This window comes from Triturus cristatus, chromosome 10 (assembly GCF_964204655.1).
Source record: "Triturus cristatus chromosome 10, aTriCri1.1, whole genome shotgun sequence".
NCBI classification, from domain to species: Eukaryota; Metazoa; Chordata; class Amphibia; order Caudata; family Salamandridae; genus Triturus; species Triturus cristatus.
The window spans coordinates 458978544-458997237 of NC_140593.1; the positions used below are offsets into that span (position 1 = coordinate 458978544).

At 42.2% G+C, this 18694-nt stretch overlaps 1 protein-coding gene across 8 annotated transcripts in view; it reads right to left on the minus strand.

The window, feature by feature from the left end:
- PARD3 (par-3 family cell polarity regulator) overlaps nucleotides 1-18694 on the minus strand; it is a 1320414-nt gene that overhangs the window by 495689 nt on the left and 806031 nt on the right. For 4 of the 8 annotated variants that reach the window (XM_085631869.1, XM_085631865.1, XM_085631867.1 and 1 more), the window contains exon 18: nucleotides 2616-2660. The exons of the other annotated variants lie outside the window; for them this stretch is intronic. In XM_085631869.1, the coding sequence (XP_085487995.1) occupies nucleotides 2616-2660 (45 nt within the window). The remainder of the gene's footprint in view (nucleotides 1-2615; nucleotides 2661-18694) is intronic. 8 annotated transcript variants of the gene reach the window in all.

Here is an 18694-nt window from a genome sequence, read left to right on the forward strand (position 1 = left end):
AGACTGGTCTTACAACATTTGCTAGAGCAGCTTTAAGTTTCCAGTCCAGCCGTGGCAGGAGCAGGATCCTCTTGCTGCGAAATAAAACCAAACAATGAAAAGTTAGTTGCGAGATGGAGCACCGACCTTCCCATTAGAATTTTTGAAATTTTGCAATTAGTTTTAATATAAAAATACTAAAATCTTTAGTAATTCAAGTCTAGTCTTTGTTTGGTGTGCACACGTGTGCTTTTTTTTTCGAATTACAGTTTTAATGTTTGACATTTAAATCATACAAATTGCCTGGGGGTCCGCGGCTTCCTGTAGTGACTCAATGAGGGTTCTCAGGAGTTAAAAGTTTGGGAACCACTGCTGTAAGGCATCTTTAAAAACCAATGGCAAAGCCCCTTTGCCCCATCGGTGAGGCCAACTGGCTTTGCCAAAACGGTTTCATCAGCATGCTGGGAGTTTCAGGCCCATGAAGACAATGTGAAAGCTAGAGTACAAGTCCCAGAATCTAAGGTATTATTGGCTCAAATGTCAGGAGTAGTTTACAGTGTGTGGTGGCCACGGTGGCAGGAGGCCAGCTCGGAGAGGGGTACTGGTCATTCATTTTACATTCATTTTGGCCAGCTCCATCCTCGCCTCCAGGGCTGCTCCCTCGCTGATTTGGGGCTGAATGTGGACATCCAGCATTCACTCTCCCTCACCATGCCAAGCAGTCACTTCGAAGAGACAACACAACAACGCTAAATGCTAACAGCACCACCACAGGTAACACAGCTAAACCTGAGCTGTGCAGGCCACACCATGGGCTGCAGGGCACGCCGTGTGCGGCAAGCACCCCCCCCCCCCCCCCCCGCCATGTAAACAATGGGGCGAAGAGCACGATTTTTCTTTCAAACAACATCTGGCACAATGATCTTACTCTGGTGTGTGCAGGGGTGACGTATTCCTGCACAGCAGAGGCGGTGTAGTGTTTAGGGTCACGACCTTTGAACCGGGCAGCCATTGTCTTTCGCCCTTCATTTTCCAAACCCAACCGAAGGGAATACAAGCCCTTCCTTGCAAGCAGTCAATCACTGTACCTGCATACAATGACTGCAAGCCACTGTTTAGAAGACATGTCCAACCAACAGCAAAAAGATGGCGGCAACAGCAGTAATCAATCGCCATCAAACTGGTCACGGTAATATGTGCATTTACTGTTGTGGCCTTCATTTAATTTTGACTGCGTGGGCAGGGTATTGTTCAGCCTGGTAACTCGCTCTGTGAAACAACACCAGTTCAGGCAGTTGGGAATAACGCACTGTTTCCAGGAGTCATATTTAAGTGAGGCCTCACTTTGTACATTTCAACATGAGAGGTCTCTAATTAGACAAGTGTAATCTAACAATATCGCACCGGCTTTGCACTAATTAAAATAGCATTCCGAAGGTGCGTCTGAACCCGCACGAATAAATCATAAAAGCCCACCGTTGCGCCAAGTCCATTATTTTAATTGCTTATAAAAATTATTCTCGAGAAACCATTCTGCAGAATTTAATCTTTCAAAAAAAAGAAATTTATCTTCAGCCTAATGTACAGGAAAAAACCGTTTTCGGCAATGTCGATGCGGGGGCACGCGTAATACTTTGTTTTACTGAGCATACTGTGAAGTAAAACCGAGGGCTACACAATTACGCGAAGTGACACATTTACCAACAGCGTTAAAAGACCGACTGTTGTGAAATGTTATGGGTGCTAAATAAATGGCGCCTTAATCTTACTAACAACCACTTAGAAATATGACAAACATGATCTTTTCTGCCAGTCCTTCATAAATAAAACATTTCTTTTGCCCAGACATGGCAACGGCGCGTTCTGGAGACCTGCTTTAGAACTAATGTGGCGGTGTCAATTAAAAGGCCGAAAAGGTCCCGTTTCCAGATCAAGACGTCAAACGAGCAATGAGCGATTACGTCTGTGGGGCAGATCTAAACTGTGCTTTGTGCGCCACCTAGTGGCAGTCTAGAGAACTGCAAGGGCAGAATTTGCATCAGCGCACGGGGGAGGCGTTAACACTTTCCTGTAAGATTCCTGCTACAAGGTTATTACGAGGTTCGCAGTGAAAAATGTAAGTATAAGGACAAAAATAAGAGTGATAAATGATGCAAATAACATGTTTCTCATTAACTGAATATTTATGAACACCAATTACCTAACATGGTATATCAGTCAGGATGTAAACATTAAGGCGTCCAATTTTGGTCTGCAATAACGCACAGCTCAATGCTAAGCGAGGAAACGAATTGTGTAATGGGATGTTAATTGTACAGATACAAGTCAGAGGGAACGGCTGCATTAGTTTTCATGTGGGTAATATTAAGGGGTACTGTCTAGACTAAATGCACTCAAAAGTATGTAGACTTGGAAGATTCTGGAAAATACCAACGTTGAATATACTACTCCGGTCCCTCTATGCCGACAGCACACAGACATGCCCCATATCTCAGCACAAAGCCAGCATTTCAAATATGACAGCAGCCACGCAAATACTGGATTATTCATGTTCGCATGCAATTTGATTGGCAGTGCAGTAGAGCAAGCAGCTTTAGCCAGGGTTTCTATGGCAACGGCAATACAGTCAGTCTTACCTTCACTGTGGTCATCCCTTGAACCGAGCTTAGTCTCGTCCGCTACTGTTAAAAGGTAAATGCAGAACAATTAGCCTGGTTAGTGCCCGCGTTACACATGCGTCAAACGTACAGTGAGTAGGGGTTCATTGTCAAAGGTTAGGAGGCAATGGCAAAATTACACGTCATGCAAATCACTCCAAAACAAAGAAAGCAGGCATTTCAAACAATAAAAATGGAGCCATTTTGAAACTTTCATGCTTTTGCTGTAGTGCCAATTACAACCACCCCCAAGCATGGTAACAAATATTAGCACCGACAGTCTGGGAAAAGCGTCCCCCACCCCCACCTGCCCACCCAAGTTATTCCTGTGTTTTTAGGAACGGAGTAGCTTATTCCTCCAGACTAAATTCTGAAGCAATATTATTGCAAGGGATTCAGTTTAAACAGGGTTCAATGGGTTTTGCAGTTTTTATTACTACCACATGTGGAATTTGTGTGTTAACGTGTGAATGTCCATTGGAAAGTGCCTAAAATCGTCTCGACTGCCTGCGTATCGCGACAAAACAGCAGATCACGAGGGCTCCTCAACATAAGAGCCTACCCCGATCAAGCGTGACACCCCAGCTCACCCAACAATGGTTGGCTTCTAGAAGAAGCCCTACACTTAGTACTCACACATACCTATGTTTTACCCTCCCTAAAAAGCTCTCATGGGCGGCTGAAATGAGACGTGTTGCTCTGTACCAATAAATAACATACATTTTAGAAAGTTGTTACTGGCCCCTTGGGCTTACAACCCTTGCAATCCTAGGGGAGATCATATGTACAACTAGACCACACCACTCTCTGTAGTGTTGCTTTGTTTAAGGATGAAAGTGTCTTATTGTTTGGTTAGTGGCTGATCACACGTGAAGACATTGATTTAAACAGTGTGCTCATGTTTAGATTGATTACTTCCGTAAGGCACCAAACACGAAATCTTAAGGTTCCTTCAGAGAGCATCATTACACAACTGCTTATGCAGAAAGTAAGGATTATAGAGGCTGAAAAGGGTTAGTCGGTGCACTGAGTGAAATAGGGAAGGGTCGGGGAAAGATGATATCCTGACTGTCAAGGACGTCTGTGACATCAATGTTGAGAACCACTCCCTCTCTGGTTTTCAATATAAAATATCCCAACTGGGTGAAGCGGGTTTCGGTGGCTCAGAAGATAAGAAAGGAAAAGACTACAAACACTGGTTGTGGCCTTCAACATTCAGTCAAATGCAGCGGGTGCCAATACTTTGACGTTCCACAGTGGTAGTGACCTGTGCAGACTTAGTTGAATTCCAGTTTGAAAACAAATGTTGATCACTTTCTGTATCATAAACTATTCAGTTCTGCTCCCAGGGTAGGCTTCAAGGCATCCAAAAGCTGATCGCAAAGAGCCCCCCTCCATCATTTCGTGGCTTTAAGCATCATCACTGGATTTGCTAAGAGTTTCGGCCCAAACAGGACTTTTGTAAGGTGCATATTACTACTCTGTATTCGATCCTGGACTGCTAAGTTCTAGCTGACTGCTGCTTCAAAGACGTAGACAGTGCTTAATTGGAGATGGTAATTGTAGATGGGGCGCACCAGCACTGGTTTTTGGGACCAGCACTTATTTTTCCTCAACAGACTTTGACACAGGGCAAAAGAGAGAAAAAAACACATGAGGGAAAAACTGAGACAGAGAAAGACAAAGCGAAAAAGCACGAACCTTCAAGAGTGAGATAAAAAGGAGCTAGTGGATTAAAGAGGCATGAGGTGGAATCAAGACTAGGCAGACTTAGTATTCGGCACACATCAACATTTAATAGCACGGGCCGTGGGTTTCTGGGTGTTGAAGCAAATTTTATTCCCTAACACAATGCTTACATTAATAATGTACAATGGGTACATTTAAGTAAAAAAATATATTAAGTGCAAAGTTTGTAATAGGTAATTATACTTAAATGTCAGTCCTGCAAAATAAATAAAAGTGCTGACTTAAGTTAGTTTGACTGTTGATGCCGTTTTAACTGAAAATAATGTATTTATACGGAAAGGCCTGTTTTCCACATTGAATAGTTTTTCCTGACAATGTCTGTCTCTCTGTTACAGATGTATTTTTTTTCAGATTCCTTCTGTTACCTAGTAAATAGGCATTTGTTTTGTATTCAACAACTGATAGTGAGTTCTCACCTGGAGGAGAGGAGGAAACAGTTAGAACGAGTTATAAGAACAGTCTGGACCACAAAATATAAAAAATGTAACCTTTCAAGGTTTAGGGCCAAATTACGAGGTCTGTCGGAGTTGCCTCCGACCAACACCGTTTAAGGGAAGGAACCGCCCAACCATAGGACAGCGGTTTTAACAACTCCATTAGGATGCGACCGCACATATGGTTCAGTCCTAAACTTCCATTTTTCAATGGGAGCTTGTGTGGCGGGCCGAAACCGCCTGCAGCACACGCTCCCATTGAAAAGTGGAAGATGCCCCCAAGGCCCAAAGCAGAGGGCAAGGGGGCCCTGCATGGGTCCCCAAAATCAGTTTCTGACAGTCAATCCATGTCGGAAAGGCTGACGTCTATTGGCTGTCGGAAACAGACATCATAATCCCGACAGCAGAAACGCCATCCATAAGGGATTATGAGGGCTTTCGGACTGGCTGATGGGCTCCATGAGCCTGTCAGAACCACATCAGATTCTTCCGCTGGTTTGAACTCCGACTGCCATCATAATACAGCGGTCTGACTTTAAGCATACCATGTCGGTCAGAAAGTCTTTCAGACCGATATCGTAATCAGGCCCTTATTCTCTAAAGGCTATTGCCAGTCTGGGAAAATGGGGAGGCTGCCTATTTCCAAGAGTTTGCTGAAATTCTATTGTAGAAACTCAGGAGATGAAAGAAAATATTGTCTCAACATAGAATAATGGGTATTTATATTAGTGCTTGTTTCTAGAGTAGTACCCGGTCTTTCCTTCCCAGACTCTGGTTGGAGACTGACGTTTGGGTTTCTGCTGCCTTTCTTCATGAGAGGCTGTCTTACTTAGATTTTGTTAATTGTCTGATGATTTTTGGGCTGAGAATAGTTTTCAGCTTATTATGCAAAGGCCTTAAATTTTGATCTAGAACAGGGAATTTTCCTTTATGGAACACACTTGCTGTATTATTACAATATTAACTGTTATTTTCACAAATATTGTATTCAATTTTATAATCAAATATCGATTGATGGATATTAACTTTTAATACTGAGCTCTGAATATTAATACTAAATAAATAGACAATGAAAAACTAAAAGAATTGAACATGAAACCTTTTAACTTATATTAATTCTCTTTATTGAGTAAACTAAAAGTCTAATAATTGTTGATACGTATTTACGTAGATGATTGTTAATTTTTGCTTGTCACTATATGGCAACAAATGTAGGGCTTCAAAAACATTTGAGGTTTCATCAATGGTGCAACATCACTGAAAATTAAGGACCATTCAAATTTCCACAAAATGAGGCCACCTCTTAGGCCTACACGATATGAAGCATTAAATGCTTGGGAGCGAGCAGCTTATGCCAAGGAGAAAGAGAAGCCCCAGATTAGAGCAAAGAGAGCAGTGTGAAATTATACAGATGCTCAATGGGCTGAAAGGCAGCATAAGTGGAGGAAATGCGCAGTTGAGGGAGCTAGAATGTACCCAGCAATAACTACTTAAAAGTCTATAAAGAATTGGAAACAAGGAAGTGATGGTGAGGAAGCTGCAAGAAAAACAGACACTGATAGCGATTCAGGGGATGGCATTTAGCTGCCTTGTTATCCCAAAGGCCACTGCAATATTTGGCCCCCACAACAAACACAGAGGGTGTTACAACTACTAGCACTACAGTGGCTACCGACCCTATTGATCTAAATGCAATTCAGATTGAAAGACCGCTTTCAGCACTCCCGATTGCACCTGCACCTGTTGAAGCAGCCCCAGCGGTAATTGTTCCAGGTGTTACTACTGCTATTGTGACTGCCCTGCCCCAGTGTCACAAGTTGTATCAGCTTAGACACTGGCAGTGACTGTTACAAGTGCACCCATAAATATTGTTCTGAAAGTGGTTGTTCAAGGCGCTATAGGAGGAGCGGCTGCAAAAGGGTTTATCTCAATATCGAAAAAGTCACAAATTGTTGCCTGAACATATCACAAAATGTTCAATCATTGAGAAAAGGGAGAATAATTGTCTTTGCGACACCAACTGCACGGGGAGAGATAGGACCATTTAACAATGGGATTTTTCCCTCATGTTTTAAGGAGACTCCAGAAAATAAAAGTGGGAGAAACAGAAAGACCATCTACTAGCTGGGAAACCGTGAAACCTCTAGTTGTACCAACAATAATGGTATAGTCAGAATAAATTATTAGAGAATGCCTAGACAGTTCACGTTTGAATCACTATCAGGAAAATGTATATATATATCTAAGTGCATAAATCACAAGACATGCGGTGCCACCCATGACAAATTAACTGAATTGGCAGGAAAATGTGAGGTGGATCTCTTCAAGAATGTTCATTTACAGAAAAGCTTTAAGGCAGAGTTAGATGATGAAGCTATTCTAACAATGTGGTCTTCAGGGATGACTTTACTTGTTACGGAATTGGTACAGAGCATCTACAAATAGAGGGATTTCGACAGATTAGAGAGCAAGTGTTCAAAGAAACAGGGAAAGAAAAAGAAACAATCAGATGCTACAGAAGCGAATGGTAAGCCACCACCAGTACTCCCAGATGAAGATGGGGTTTTAACCTTTCCTATGAGGGAAATACCAGGTGGAGAGTAGGTTCATGCACGTGGTATAGAGGTGATCTCTCAACATTCACAAACAACTTCCCAAAGATGAAAGAGAACCCTGCTCAGTGGTATACACAAGTTGGCAGCTTTAAAAAGATTTTGATTATTTTATGGACATACTTGAATACTTTCTTTGATATTATGGTACAGAGTGATCTGTGGGTAGAATGCCAGATAGCTGCACAATAGCCACGAACTGAGCGCCCAAGAGATGTGTGTACTCGTGCACCTTCAACTGTGGTAATGACCAAGTCTGATGAGATGATCACCATTTTGAAAGGAAAATAGTTTAGATGTTCAAAGACATCGCTGAAGTGCCAGCCTTGTTAAAATAGAAGAACACTGTGCCGTACCGTGAACTACCGCTAAAGGTTTCCTCCCACAGCGGACCATATTATGATTCGTAACAAAGTAAAGGTGCTGAACACTTCCGATAGAGCAAATGAACACAATGTGCAAAGAATGATAAACAATAAGCTACTGTTATATAGAGAACAGCGGCACAAACTGAGCTAGGGGAACGAGCGAGTCAAAGATTATGCACATACAATTTTTTATTACATTGTGCAATTTCTGTCTGTTCCTGAGAAAGTCAACACACAGCCTTACCATGCGATGCAAACACTCCTGGGGAACAAAAACACATTGTCCACAATGCTTACAAAGAGCTTCACTTTTTATCAATCTACTGGTTTCTTATAAGTTCTTCTTTGTCAACTGGTTAGGTTTTTGGCAGTGGAAGCTCCCTGCAGAAGCTATAGTGTAAATTTGTTTTCGTTATTAAAGCCTCTCAGCATATGGCCGGCTGCTCCTGACCCCTCCATGATCAGAGGAGAGATATTTTCAAGCCATCGCTGTTCCTGGATAGACCTCCCGCCACACGCTGCTAGGGCTTAGTACTATCGTTGGAGTCGGAATCAGAATTCAATACGGATCCTGCTGGGGAGGTAGAGCGACAAAGGCATGGTGCAGCAGGCAGGGGATTTATCAAAGCAGGAGCTGCAAGTCACAGGATGGGCTTGGATACTCTCATGCCTAACACTGGCATCTGAACAGGGCTCTAATGTGGATATGTGACAACTCTTCAGCCCCGCTCTGGACCTACACGAGTATGACTATGCAAATGCATCTGGGACTGCAGTCCTCATGAATAAACATGACTTCGGCAGCTGTCGGAGCGCTAAAGCCTGGCAGAACAAATGGAAGTGGACAAGTCTACTCCAAGACACTTAGCTATGAATAAATGAGTACTGGGAAGAGAGGAAAGGTAACTGAGGATAAACAAGATTAAACAAAGCACATTTAAAAAAAGGGGTAAAAATTTAAAAGAACAGTGTAAACGGCAAAAAAACCTACAAAATAAATGTCACCCATTCAAGCTTGAAACAATTAAATGGGGCCAGGCTGATATTTGCGAACATCACATGTGGAGAGTGTATGACAGGTAAACAAGAAAATATATCACTAAAATTCAGTCAATGTCCAACCCTGTTGTTACTGCCTTGCTAAAAATGTTGTCTTCTGCCAGGCACATTAAGTGCAGTGCTGAATAACTGTGCATATCAAAACTTCTAAACAATTCATCAACAGATTTTGCCACAATGCAGGTTTTGGTGTACGGTATTCCGCGTGTGTTGAATGGATGGGGCATAAAGAACACGCGAAAATTATTTTCCTAATTTTTTTTAATTAACTCTAGTATGAATCACACAGACTTAAGAGACAATAACAAAGAACACCCTGGAGGAAATTTAGGGGTGTCATTTCATCAAATCGATCGGCTATGCTAAGTGGCAGTAAGTACTCTTCCCCATCGGATGACATCGTAGGTAGTGGTAAACAACTTTAACCTCCCCACTGCAATGCAGTGGCGGCTGGTGACATTTGAAAGCAGTGGGGCGTAAAATCATTCTCATACTGCATCGTAGTGAGCGAGCGTAGTGAGCCGGAACAACCTAAGGGGGGTTTGGGGGGCTTCCACCCCAAGAAAATTTTGAAAAAAAGAGTGGACAAATGGTGTATTTTCAAGCAAATTTGAGAAAGCAGGGAGGTCAAATAAAGCAATTGTGAAAGTGCAGTTATTACATTAATAAAGAGATGTCATATAACATAGGTATCTGCGTATTCAGTATAACCACAGAGCTTCATAACAGACTTCGAGATACAATGCATTTCTGAGTACAGACACAGACATAGCAGCAACTGCACCAGACTCTGGGCCCCCAGACCAAACTACCATGCAGCCGAGAATGCATTTATTTCAGTTTATATTTAGATACTATCTGGATACTAAGCTGAGCCGTCCAAAAGAGACTACAAAACTTACAAATTACTAATTTAATTATACCCTGTCAAGTTTTGTAGTCTCTTTTCTCACTCCATCACCATGTTTGTCCATGAACCCTCAGACATTCAAATTTCGGGGGGCACACATAGAATATTGCAAAGGAGAACTGTGCTGATGAAAACATAGCTTATTGCTGGTCTATAAGGAATCTTCCTCAAATAGAGCGCAATGGCACGCTGTTGGTTACAGACAACGTGGTGGGGTTAGCGTGGTTTCCATTCGATGGAGGGCTCGCGCGCTAAGTGCCAGAGTCAGAGCAGACGACACCTTTGTGAGGGAAGTCATTTAATTCCTTCTAATTTCCTGAAGACGTGCAACACAGAAATATTGGGTCTCTCGCACGACCACAAAGAGATTGTCATATTACCAGCAAAGTTTAAAGAAACGTTTACAAACTCTGAAGTTATAGCTTCAATACCACAAGCCATAGAGCACAACAGAGGTTGTCTTGCATTGGTGTGGCGTTTCCTTGTACAGTTTTCACCAGGCATTATTTTGATACATTTCTGATTTAGAAAAAGTTTTGTACTTTCGCTTTTCTTGTAAATCCCGATTCAAGTGCAAGCACCTGTTGGCGCCTAATAAAGGATTTTCGAGCCCAATAAAATATTGGCCTATGAGTCGAGATAACTTACAAATGGAGCTACATGTGTCAGTGTCTCCCATACAATCCGCTGACATTCTAATATACCGACACCTTTCAGAAAGTGCTTGAATTGAAGTAGAAGCAGATAGAAGCGGAGACGCCTAGTAAAGGCAGTTTCCCACTCATCGGAGGTTTGGTGGATATGGCGGACAGGTATGATCAAGGCATGACAGTGCTAAGCTGCACAGTTTGAGAGAAGCCATCAGTGCTGTGTTTGTGATGACCGACTGAGCATATTGGTAGTGCTGCGGTATATGAAAGAGCGGGCAGTATGTGGATGTGCTGCTACAAGTCGCAAGTCTTCAGCTCTGACTGAACCCGACCGCACTGTCAAGGCAGCCATAACAAGAAGACCAAACACAGTTACATGATGACCGGAAATTCCGGAACATCACTCAGGGTCAGGGATGCGAGCCTTCATTATTAATATACACTCATTACCGCGGCGCTGACCTTTCCGCCTGCACTCGTTCCTGGCTGTTCCTCACATCTCTCTGGGGTCAGTCACTCAGATCTCTGACTCTGAGATAATAATGCATCGCCTGGCGCCCTATGCAAAGCCGTCTCGTCTCCATGCATGAGTTGAATGAATGGTTGTTGTTTTTTTGCAGCCACGTTATCTTATCAGCTTGTTATACTCAGTCTTGTTTTCATCTTGAACATGCCATAGTGAATCGTTCCTCTCAATTATTAAAGCGTTTGAGTGCTATATTTGGCGCGGTGTGTTTTTACGGTTCTCACGATTTCACCAATCGAGGCTCGCAATATGTGCAGGGGGGGTCGCGTGAGGCAGGGGGGGGTCGCGGGGGGAGGGTGGGGTTAAAAATACAGTTAATAAAAAAAACAGGGACACTCACCTGACCGCCGGGTCCGCGCCGCATCTGCTATGTGTTCCTTCCTGTGCCGGGGTCCGCCGCCGCTTTGGCGCCTTCGCGAGTGGCTGGTGCCCGTGGCCATAGGGTGACTCTGTATCAACGTCAGCCAGTCAGGGGAGGAGGCGGGATCTTAGAACTAGAAGAATGTTCTCTGAGCTGAGCTACGTGACTACGTCAGATCAGGGCGAGCCGAAAATCCGACCGAAGTCCTGGAAAACCAGCTGCTTCAGGTAGCGCCTGCTTGCCTTCACCACTGCCTCACAGACACACTCTGCACATGCGTGACTTGGGCGATATTGAAATCGAACGAACGTCCACCACACGTCATGCGCAGGTTGTGTGTGTGTTTGTACAACAAGGCTGGGCTGCACTGCAGTGCTAACACTGTTTCAAGGTGTCTGTCTTAGTGTCTTGTCTTCCTCCGCTCCGACCCGATCCTCGTCCGTCCGGAGACTGGTGGGGCAACGCCCCATTCGCCCCTATGCACCAGCCGCCCCTACTGCAATGGCTGTCCACTGTAGTCTGTATTCGAAATCTGAAGCTGTAGAATGTGTGCAAAACTATATTGATAATTGAGAAACATTACCTACTACTTAATGGCAAGATGCACATGGTCAGTAGTCAGACTGTTTAAATTGTGTGGATTGCAATGCAAGCCACTTTGATTGCCCTTAAATAGTGCCACAAGAAGAGGTGGTGGACATTAATTTTATATAGGGACCTACTGATAAAAATGACTTTTTTCTAGTTACACAGTTTCACCAGTAGGGTCAGTACTTAATTTAAGCCGGTGGTTACATGTGGGGCCACCGGTACTCATTTTTAGAGACCATTATCAGACACTCACCTAGAGCAAGAGAACATCACAAAAGAGGGAAAGAAGGAGGAAGAGAAAAACTGAAACACAGTGACACAGCGAGAAGGCTGGGATGAAAAATAAGTCCAAAAATGAGATTAAGTGGTAGATGGGGTTTCTGGTGGTGGATGAAAGAGGTATAAGGTGGCATCAACATTCCTCAGTGTTGGTATTCGTAATACTAAACCAGCCATTTCCTGCGTCTGGGTGCTGTGCTATGAGCAACGAACATGAAATAGGGGTTACTATACCACCCGGATCTGAGACTTTTTCTCTGAAGATACTGGACATGGGAGAACATCTAGTATCACGCTGGGATAATTGACTCATGGGTTGTCTAACCCTGATGAAGTCCTAAGGATTGAAACACATTGGCTGGGCTGAGTGATTTTTGCTCGATAAAAGAATCAATAAAGTTGGATTTGAATACAAATACAAGACTCCTGATGAACTGAATTCAATTGAACTGATGGTATTGGCGATCTATGTATGTTGTAATACTTGGAACTAGTTGAAAATGAGTAATACTTGTGCAACATTTAACGCAATTGTTTCAGTTGTTGTACTAATGTTGAAATTGAGTGTGGCACCTCAACAGTGGGGTTACTAAAAGTTGAGCGTTACAGTCTCTATACCATAAGAATAAAACACTAGTGCGATACCAGATAGCCCACACTGCTTTTTTCTTTTTTTTAAAGTTTCTCCCATCTACAACCACTTTTGGTGCCTCTCAATATTGACTCACTGTATTCGGACTCCTGATATACATATGAATGTTCACCGTTGCTGGGATGATAATTTAGATCTACAGTGCTGTAGCAAAAGCATGCAATAGATTAAAGAAAGAAGGGATATTACATAAACAAAGAGATCTCACTATCTGGAAATAATTGGCATTAATCGTTAAGGGATGAAGAAAATATTGACCAGCTTGCACGTGGGATTTCCCTTTAACATTCCAAATTATCCATGGCATCTTATCAGCAGCAACTAAGAAAAGTAAACCCCACCTGTGGTTAAAGACCTCCAGTATTCTGCCAAATATGAACTGCAATATTAGGGACTATGATGCACTTTACACAGACTACGATTTCGATCCAGGTTTTGGGAGGTCAATTTTTCACATAACTGGCCTGGTTGAAAATGTTGGGACCCACGGGTTGCGACCAGGGTGTGGTCCGGTATGAGTAGTAGCTTCAGATCTAAAACCTGACTGCTTCTTGATTCCTGGCATGATCACGTATTCTCACAGGAGTTCTGGATAAAAAGTTATATCAGGGCTATACCGCTCTTATGAAAGGCCATGTACCTGAGCTACAGGCGTAAGCTTCCGTCTCAAGCTTATGGCTCAGGCCAAAAAAGAGGGACAGAGTCTTTAAGAAATGTTGCAGCCTGAGGCAGAGGTCTATAATGTTATAACATTTTAGCCACAGAAAGTAGAAAGTTCAAAATTAAATAGGGAGAAAGACAAATACTGGAATGTTGAAGTAGAAGATCGATAACACCCATCATTGGCCCTGAGCCACTTCATTGTCTTCAACGGAGCTCTTAAAATTCCAACGTTTTAATAATCACTCGCCAGTTCCTCTCCGCCATGAAATGAGCAAGGACATACATGCTTCCAAAATGCAATAGTCTTAAGAGAATTTGAACAGCATTTCTCAAATCTAGGTCACAAATTTGTGCAAAGAATGTCTCAATGTCGACCCTTAAGTAGCTGGTTCCTTGGCAATTCCGTCTATCAATTGTGTATCTTTTGCCCCAGATAAATAGAACACTGCTTTTCACTTATTGAAGAAATCCTTGTGTGAAAACTGCCAGAAATATGTAGCTATTCTCAGGGCCCGCTTTAGCGCTGGTGGCGCCTGGTGCGACAACCATTTTGGCGCCCCCACGCCCAATTACCACGTCCTCGGATTCTCTCACTACCACCAGGCAAAGGTGCCCCTCATCTCTCCAATCATAGGTGATTGCTAAACACAGCGCCCCCCCCCCCCCGTGGTCTGCACCCCCCTCCACAGGTCAGCGCCCAGTGCGGATGCATCGGTCGCCCTGCCCTAAAGCTGACCCTGGCTATTCGGGCACTGAATGGGAAATGCAGTTCACACTGTGGTAATTTTCTGCGTCACACATGCTCCAGTATGGCAGCTCTCCAAATGAAAGATTATCAAAATGGAAAAACATGGTTGGACTACTGACTGTACTGGAGATACCAGTCACTGGCCTGGAGGGGGCAAGTCAGTAAGGCCTACGTGCAGTGTGCGAGGGATGGACGTAAATGGCCCTTCATCCTTGTCTCACGGAAATAAGTGCATTACTTTGACCAATGTCAAGATGTATCACATCCCGGTACAAAGGTCAAGGAGGCCCGCCATTGTCCAATGACAGAAAATAGATGTTGCTATTTTACCTGAACCACAATTATTGTGTTGAACTGGATTTTCAATCCATTGTGAAATGGAAGGGACACGGCACGAGCCTGGTGGGGCCCGATTACTCGGTCATTTTATGCACTAAAAATATAAAGATGTGGAAAGTGTGACCGGAATTCCAAGGCCCCTGTAAGCATGCCTTCTACGGGTACAGTTTAGGAGCGAGGTCTACTTTTAAGGCAGGAAATCATTTTAAAAGCACACATTTTTAATCACTTCATATTCTTTTGGTTTGTAAACATGCAGATCTTTTTGAGCCAAAACGCTCGATACAGCCCGCAGGCGTAAACACTCCATAACATCTATAAAATTAAATTAAGACTTGACAAACACATATAAGATTTAAAAACACAAATAAAAAAAGGGGTAATGATCATTTATACAGAACTATTTATAGTCACTGTTTTCCTGTTTGACCACATTTGGCGACAAAACAACAAAAATGTTGGCATGGTGAGAACATCTGTCGCCACTTGACTATGTTTATAAGAGTTAGTGTACCATACAAATCATTTATAAATAAATGGGGTGAAAACGATATATAATTTCAAACTGCCAGGTTGCTGTACCCATCATATTTTTTTCCGATTGTAAACAGGAAATTCGAAATATTGAGTTTTTATAAATTGATCTTCTAAACTCAGTTAATATCTCATTGCACAGTTTGGAATCTCCCTAACTTATTCCCACCTTCTGCATCAAGAAAGAGAAGGGGGAGGGGTGCAAGTAAAAGGCTTTAAGGATGCATGAGGATTATTAAAGGAACGTCAATGTTCTGCCTACTGATATTGCACCGACCAGCAAGGAACAGAGTAGAGCAGCACACTCCTGTTTAAGTTCATCATATAAAATATATTTTACTTGACGCCAGATTGCATTATAACATTTTGTTGAGAATGCAGAAAGTTATCAAGTAAACTCCCTAGGACATAAATGAATTCAGAAGAAGCCATTTTAAACTGTTTACATTATTTGGTTCAAAATGGTGCATCTGTATTGAAAATGAATTTCCAGTTTATGGAAAGGCTAAAAATACTTTAGCTCTTGTGTTTTACATGCAAACAGGCCAAGCAGGTAAAGGGCTATTCAGCTTGCTTCATTTTACTGTAACTCTCCCTGCTATTTTCTATATTTCCCCCTTCGGTGTCTATTTCTCTCCTCTGTAGTTGTAGTTTTTATCTTTTACAGCAAACGCCCTATACACTTCTTTTTCACCGTCCAAACAACCTTATTCTGTCTTGGAATGGACAAATGATTAAGGTTTGTTAGCTAAGGTTGTTTAGCCAGGGAACTTTGCGTCGGTGAGCTGAAGTTTCCAGAGTGCGACAGACATTGTCCGAGGAGTAGCTAAACCCACCCTGGCAGTCTCTGCCCTCGATTTCTTGATGGTCCAGTGACAACCTATCGTGTGCCAGAAAATACCAATGTAAGCAGCTGAAAACTCCCCTTAAAAAGGTTGACATTGACACTGGGATCAAGTCCTGATGAATGCCCTTGACCTCGTTAGGCTCAGATTAGAGCAGAAACATGTTGAATGCACACTCGATATTGTGTACAACTAGCCCACTTTGTGTTTTTTTAACCTTGTGATAAAGAGGTGTGGTAAATACATCTGTTAACCTACCACGTCGCAGTGGTAACGGCTGACCCCCTCTCTTTCCAAGAGAAACATTTCGCCCCTTGGTAGTTACCTTTCTCTTCTTCACACAGAGTATGAAGAAAGGTTGGTCACATCAAAAACAAATAACCAAGTGCTCATGGTGAACCCAACATGGGCATTCTCCCTGTGATAAACAGACCCAAAAATAAGCCATACAACAGAAAGGGCCATTGATTGATAGCTCTGCCATTAGGATCGCAGTATTCTAGTCTTGAAATACACATCTTCAGGGGGACATGCTTTGCTCAGTCAAAAGCAAACACGCATGTAATCTGGGGAATCTCCTTAGCACAGACGAGAGAGTGGGCTAAAGGATAGGCATGGGAACGTCAATAAGTGCTACTTTAAAAAAAGTAAGTACTGAATGCACAGCCTGCAGATGTGATGGAGATATCAATCCTTCAGTTTACAGATGCTGAAAATGGAGCTATTTAAAAATATCTGTCCCAAAATGGAAATTAAAGAAAGTTTGCTAACAATGTCATTAATTTGTTTTTAATAATGTTGCATGATCCATTAGCAGAAATGTGTTTCTGGGATCATGAAGTTTTGCTGACCAAATATTTCAAAGTCACCCCAAAATCCTTTGGTTAACAAGTTATTGCTCTCCTGGTGATGCTCATCACAAATGCTTACCACTGGCCCAGAGTACATTAAATTACAGGTTTCCACTATTTCGTAGTTATTTTTTAAATTACTCATCATTTTGATCACTGTGGGTATAACAACAAATACAAAATTAAAATAGTACATAGTATTTAGCTCTGGGTATTAACTTGTTTTTCAGTGCTTCGAATTATGAAAGACAAAAGAATCTCCCCATAAAAATACGGAACGAACTGCGTTAACTGGGTGCGCACGCCACGAATGGCGTAAAGTAACTTAGCATTTAAAAAACCGTACAAATTCACTGAAAAAACCATAGGTTTCACACACGTTATAGTTAGGAATTAGCATTTAAAAAACCTTGCAAATTCACTGAAAAAACCATAGGTTTCACACAAGTTATAGTTAGCTGTACATTTCACTCGTAAAAAACCAATGAAATTCCCCCGTTATAGTTAGTGCAGGCAACTATAACTCACGCGACCGCAATCCTCTGCTGATGACATATGTGTCTTTATGAAAAAAAAATATTTGTAATATATGTATAGCTAAAATTTAATGGAAGAAGACATGGGCAAATAAGTGTCTAAATACAGTATTAGCATCAGCAGAGGATTGCGGTCGCGTGAGTTATAGTTGCCTGCACTAACTATAACGGGGGAATTTCATTGGTTTTTTACGAGTGAAATGTACAGGTAACTATAACTTGTGTGAAACCTATGGTTTTTTCAGTGAATATATATATGTATGTCGGTATGTATGTATATATATATATGTATGTATGTGTATATATATATTCACTTAAAAAACCATAGGTTTCACACAAGTTATAGTTAGCTGTACATTTCACTCGTAAAAAACCAATGAAATTCCACGTTATAGTTAGATCAGGTAACTATAACTTGCGCGCCCACAATAAACTGCTGATGACGTCACATATTACATCACTTATGACATGGTCAGTGACATCACTCATGACATCAATGATGACATCTGAAATGACACATTGTGCATTGCGGTCGTGCAAGTTATAGTTACCTGATCTAACAATAACGTGGAATTTCATTGGTTTTTTACGAGTGAAATGTACAGCTAACTATACCTTGTGTGAAACCTATGGTTTTTTAAGTGAATTTGCAAGGTTTTTTAAATGCTAATTCCTAACTATAACGTGTGTGAAACCTATGGTTTTTTCAGTGAATTTGTACGGTTTTTTAAATGCTAAGTTATGTATTTATTTTTAATTTTTGCGCGCACGGTGCGCTTCGCGCACCGTGCGCGCGCTGTGGGCGCTAGGTGCGCATAGCGCACCGAGCCCCAAGGTTCCACATTTCGTACCGTGCACAGCTCGCCATTTTTTATAAAATATCAATTGTTTTTTTCTCCCTTGGGGGTCCTTAGATTTATACATTAAATGTGATTGTTAATTCTTTTTTTTTTTTTTTTTTACCGTACGCGTACGGTAAGCTTACCGTACGCGCACTCCGCGATTTTTTAAAAAAATTATTAAATTTATTTTTCATACTTTTTGGTCCTTCGTGAACCCCCTGACGAACGCTAGGGGGTCTGCAACTCTCTTCGTTGCCCCCTTTTCATGTTATCAACCTTTGTTTTTCAGTGCGAGAGACAGAAAATGGCGGCCGATACTTTCTGATTTCGACCGATTCGAATGTTTACAGTCATGTAACCACCAATCAGAATTGAGCTCGCACACGGCACCGTACGCGTACGGTAAGCTTACCGTAAGCGCACGGAGTGCGCTTACAGATATATATATTGATTTAAATGCTATTTTCTCAGGACCTACTGAACAGATTTACACCAGACCTGCAAAAGGC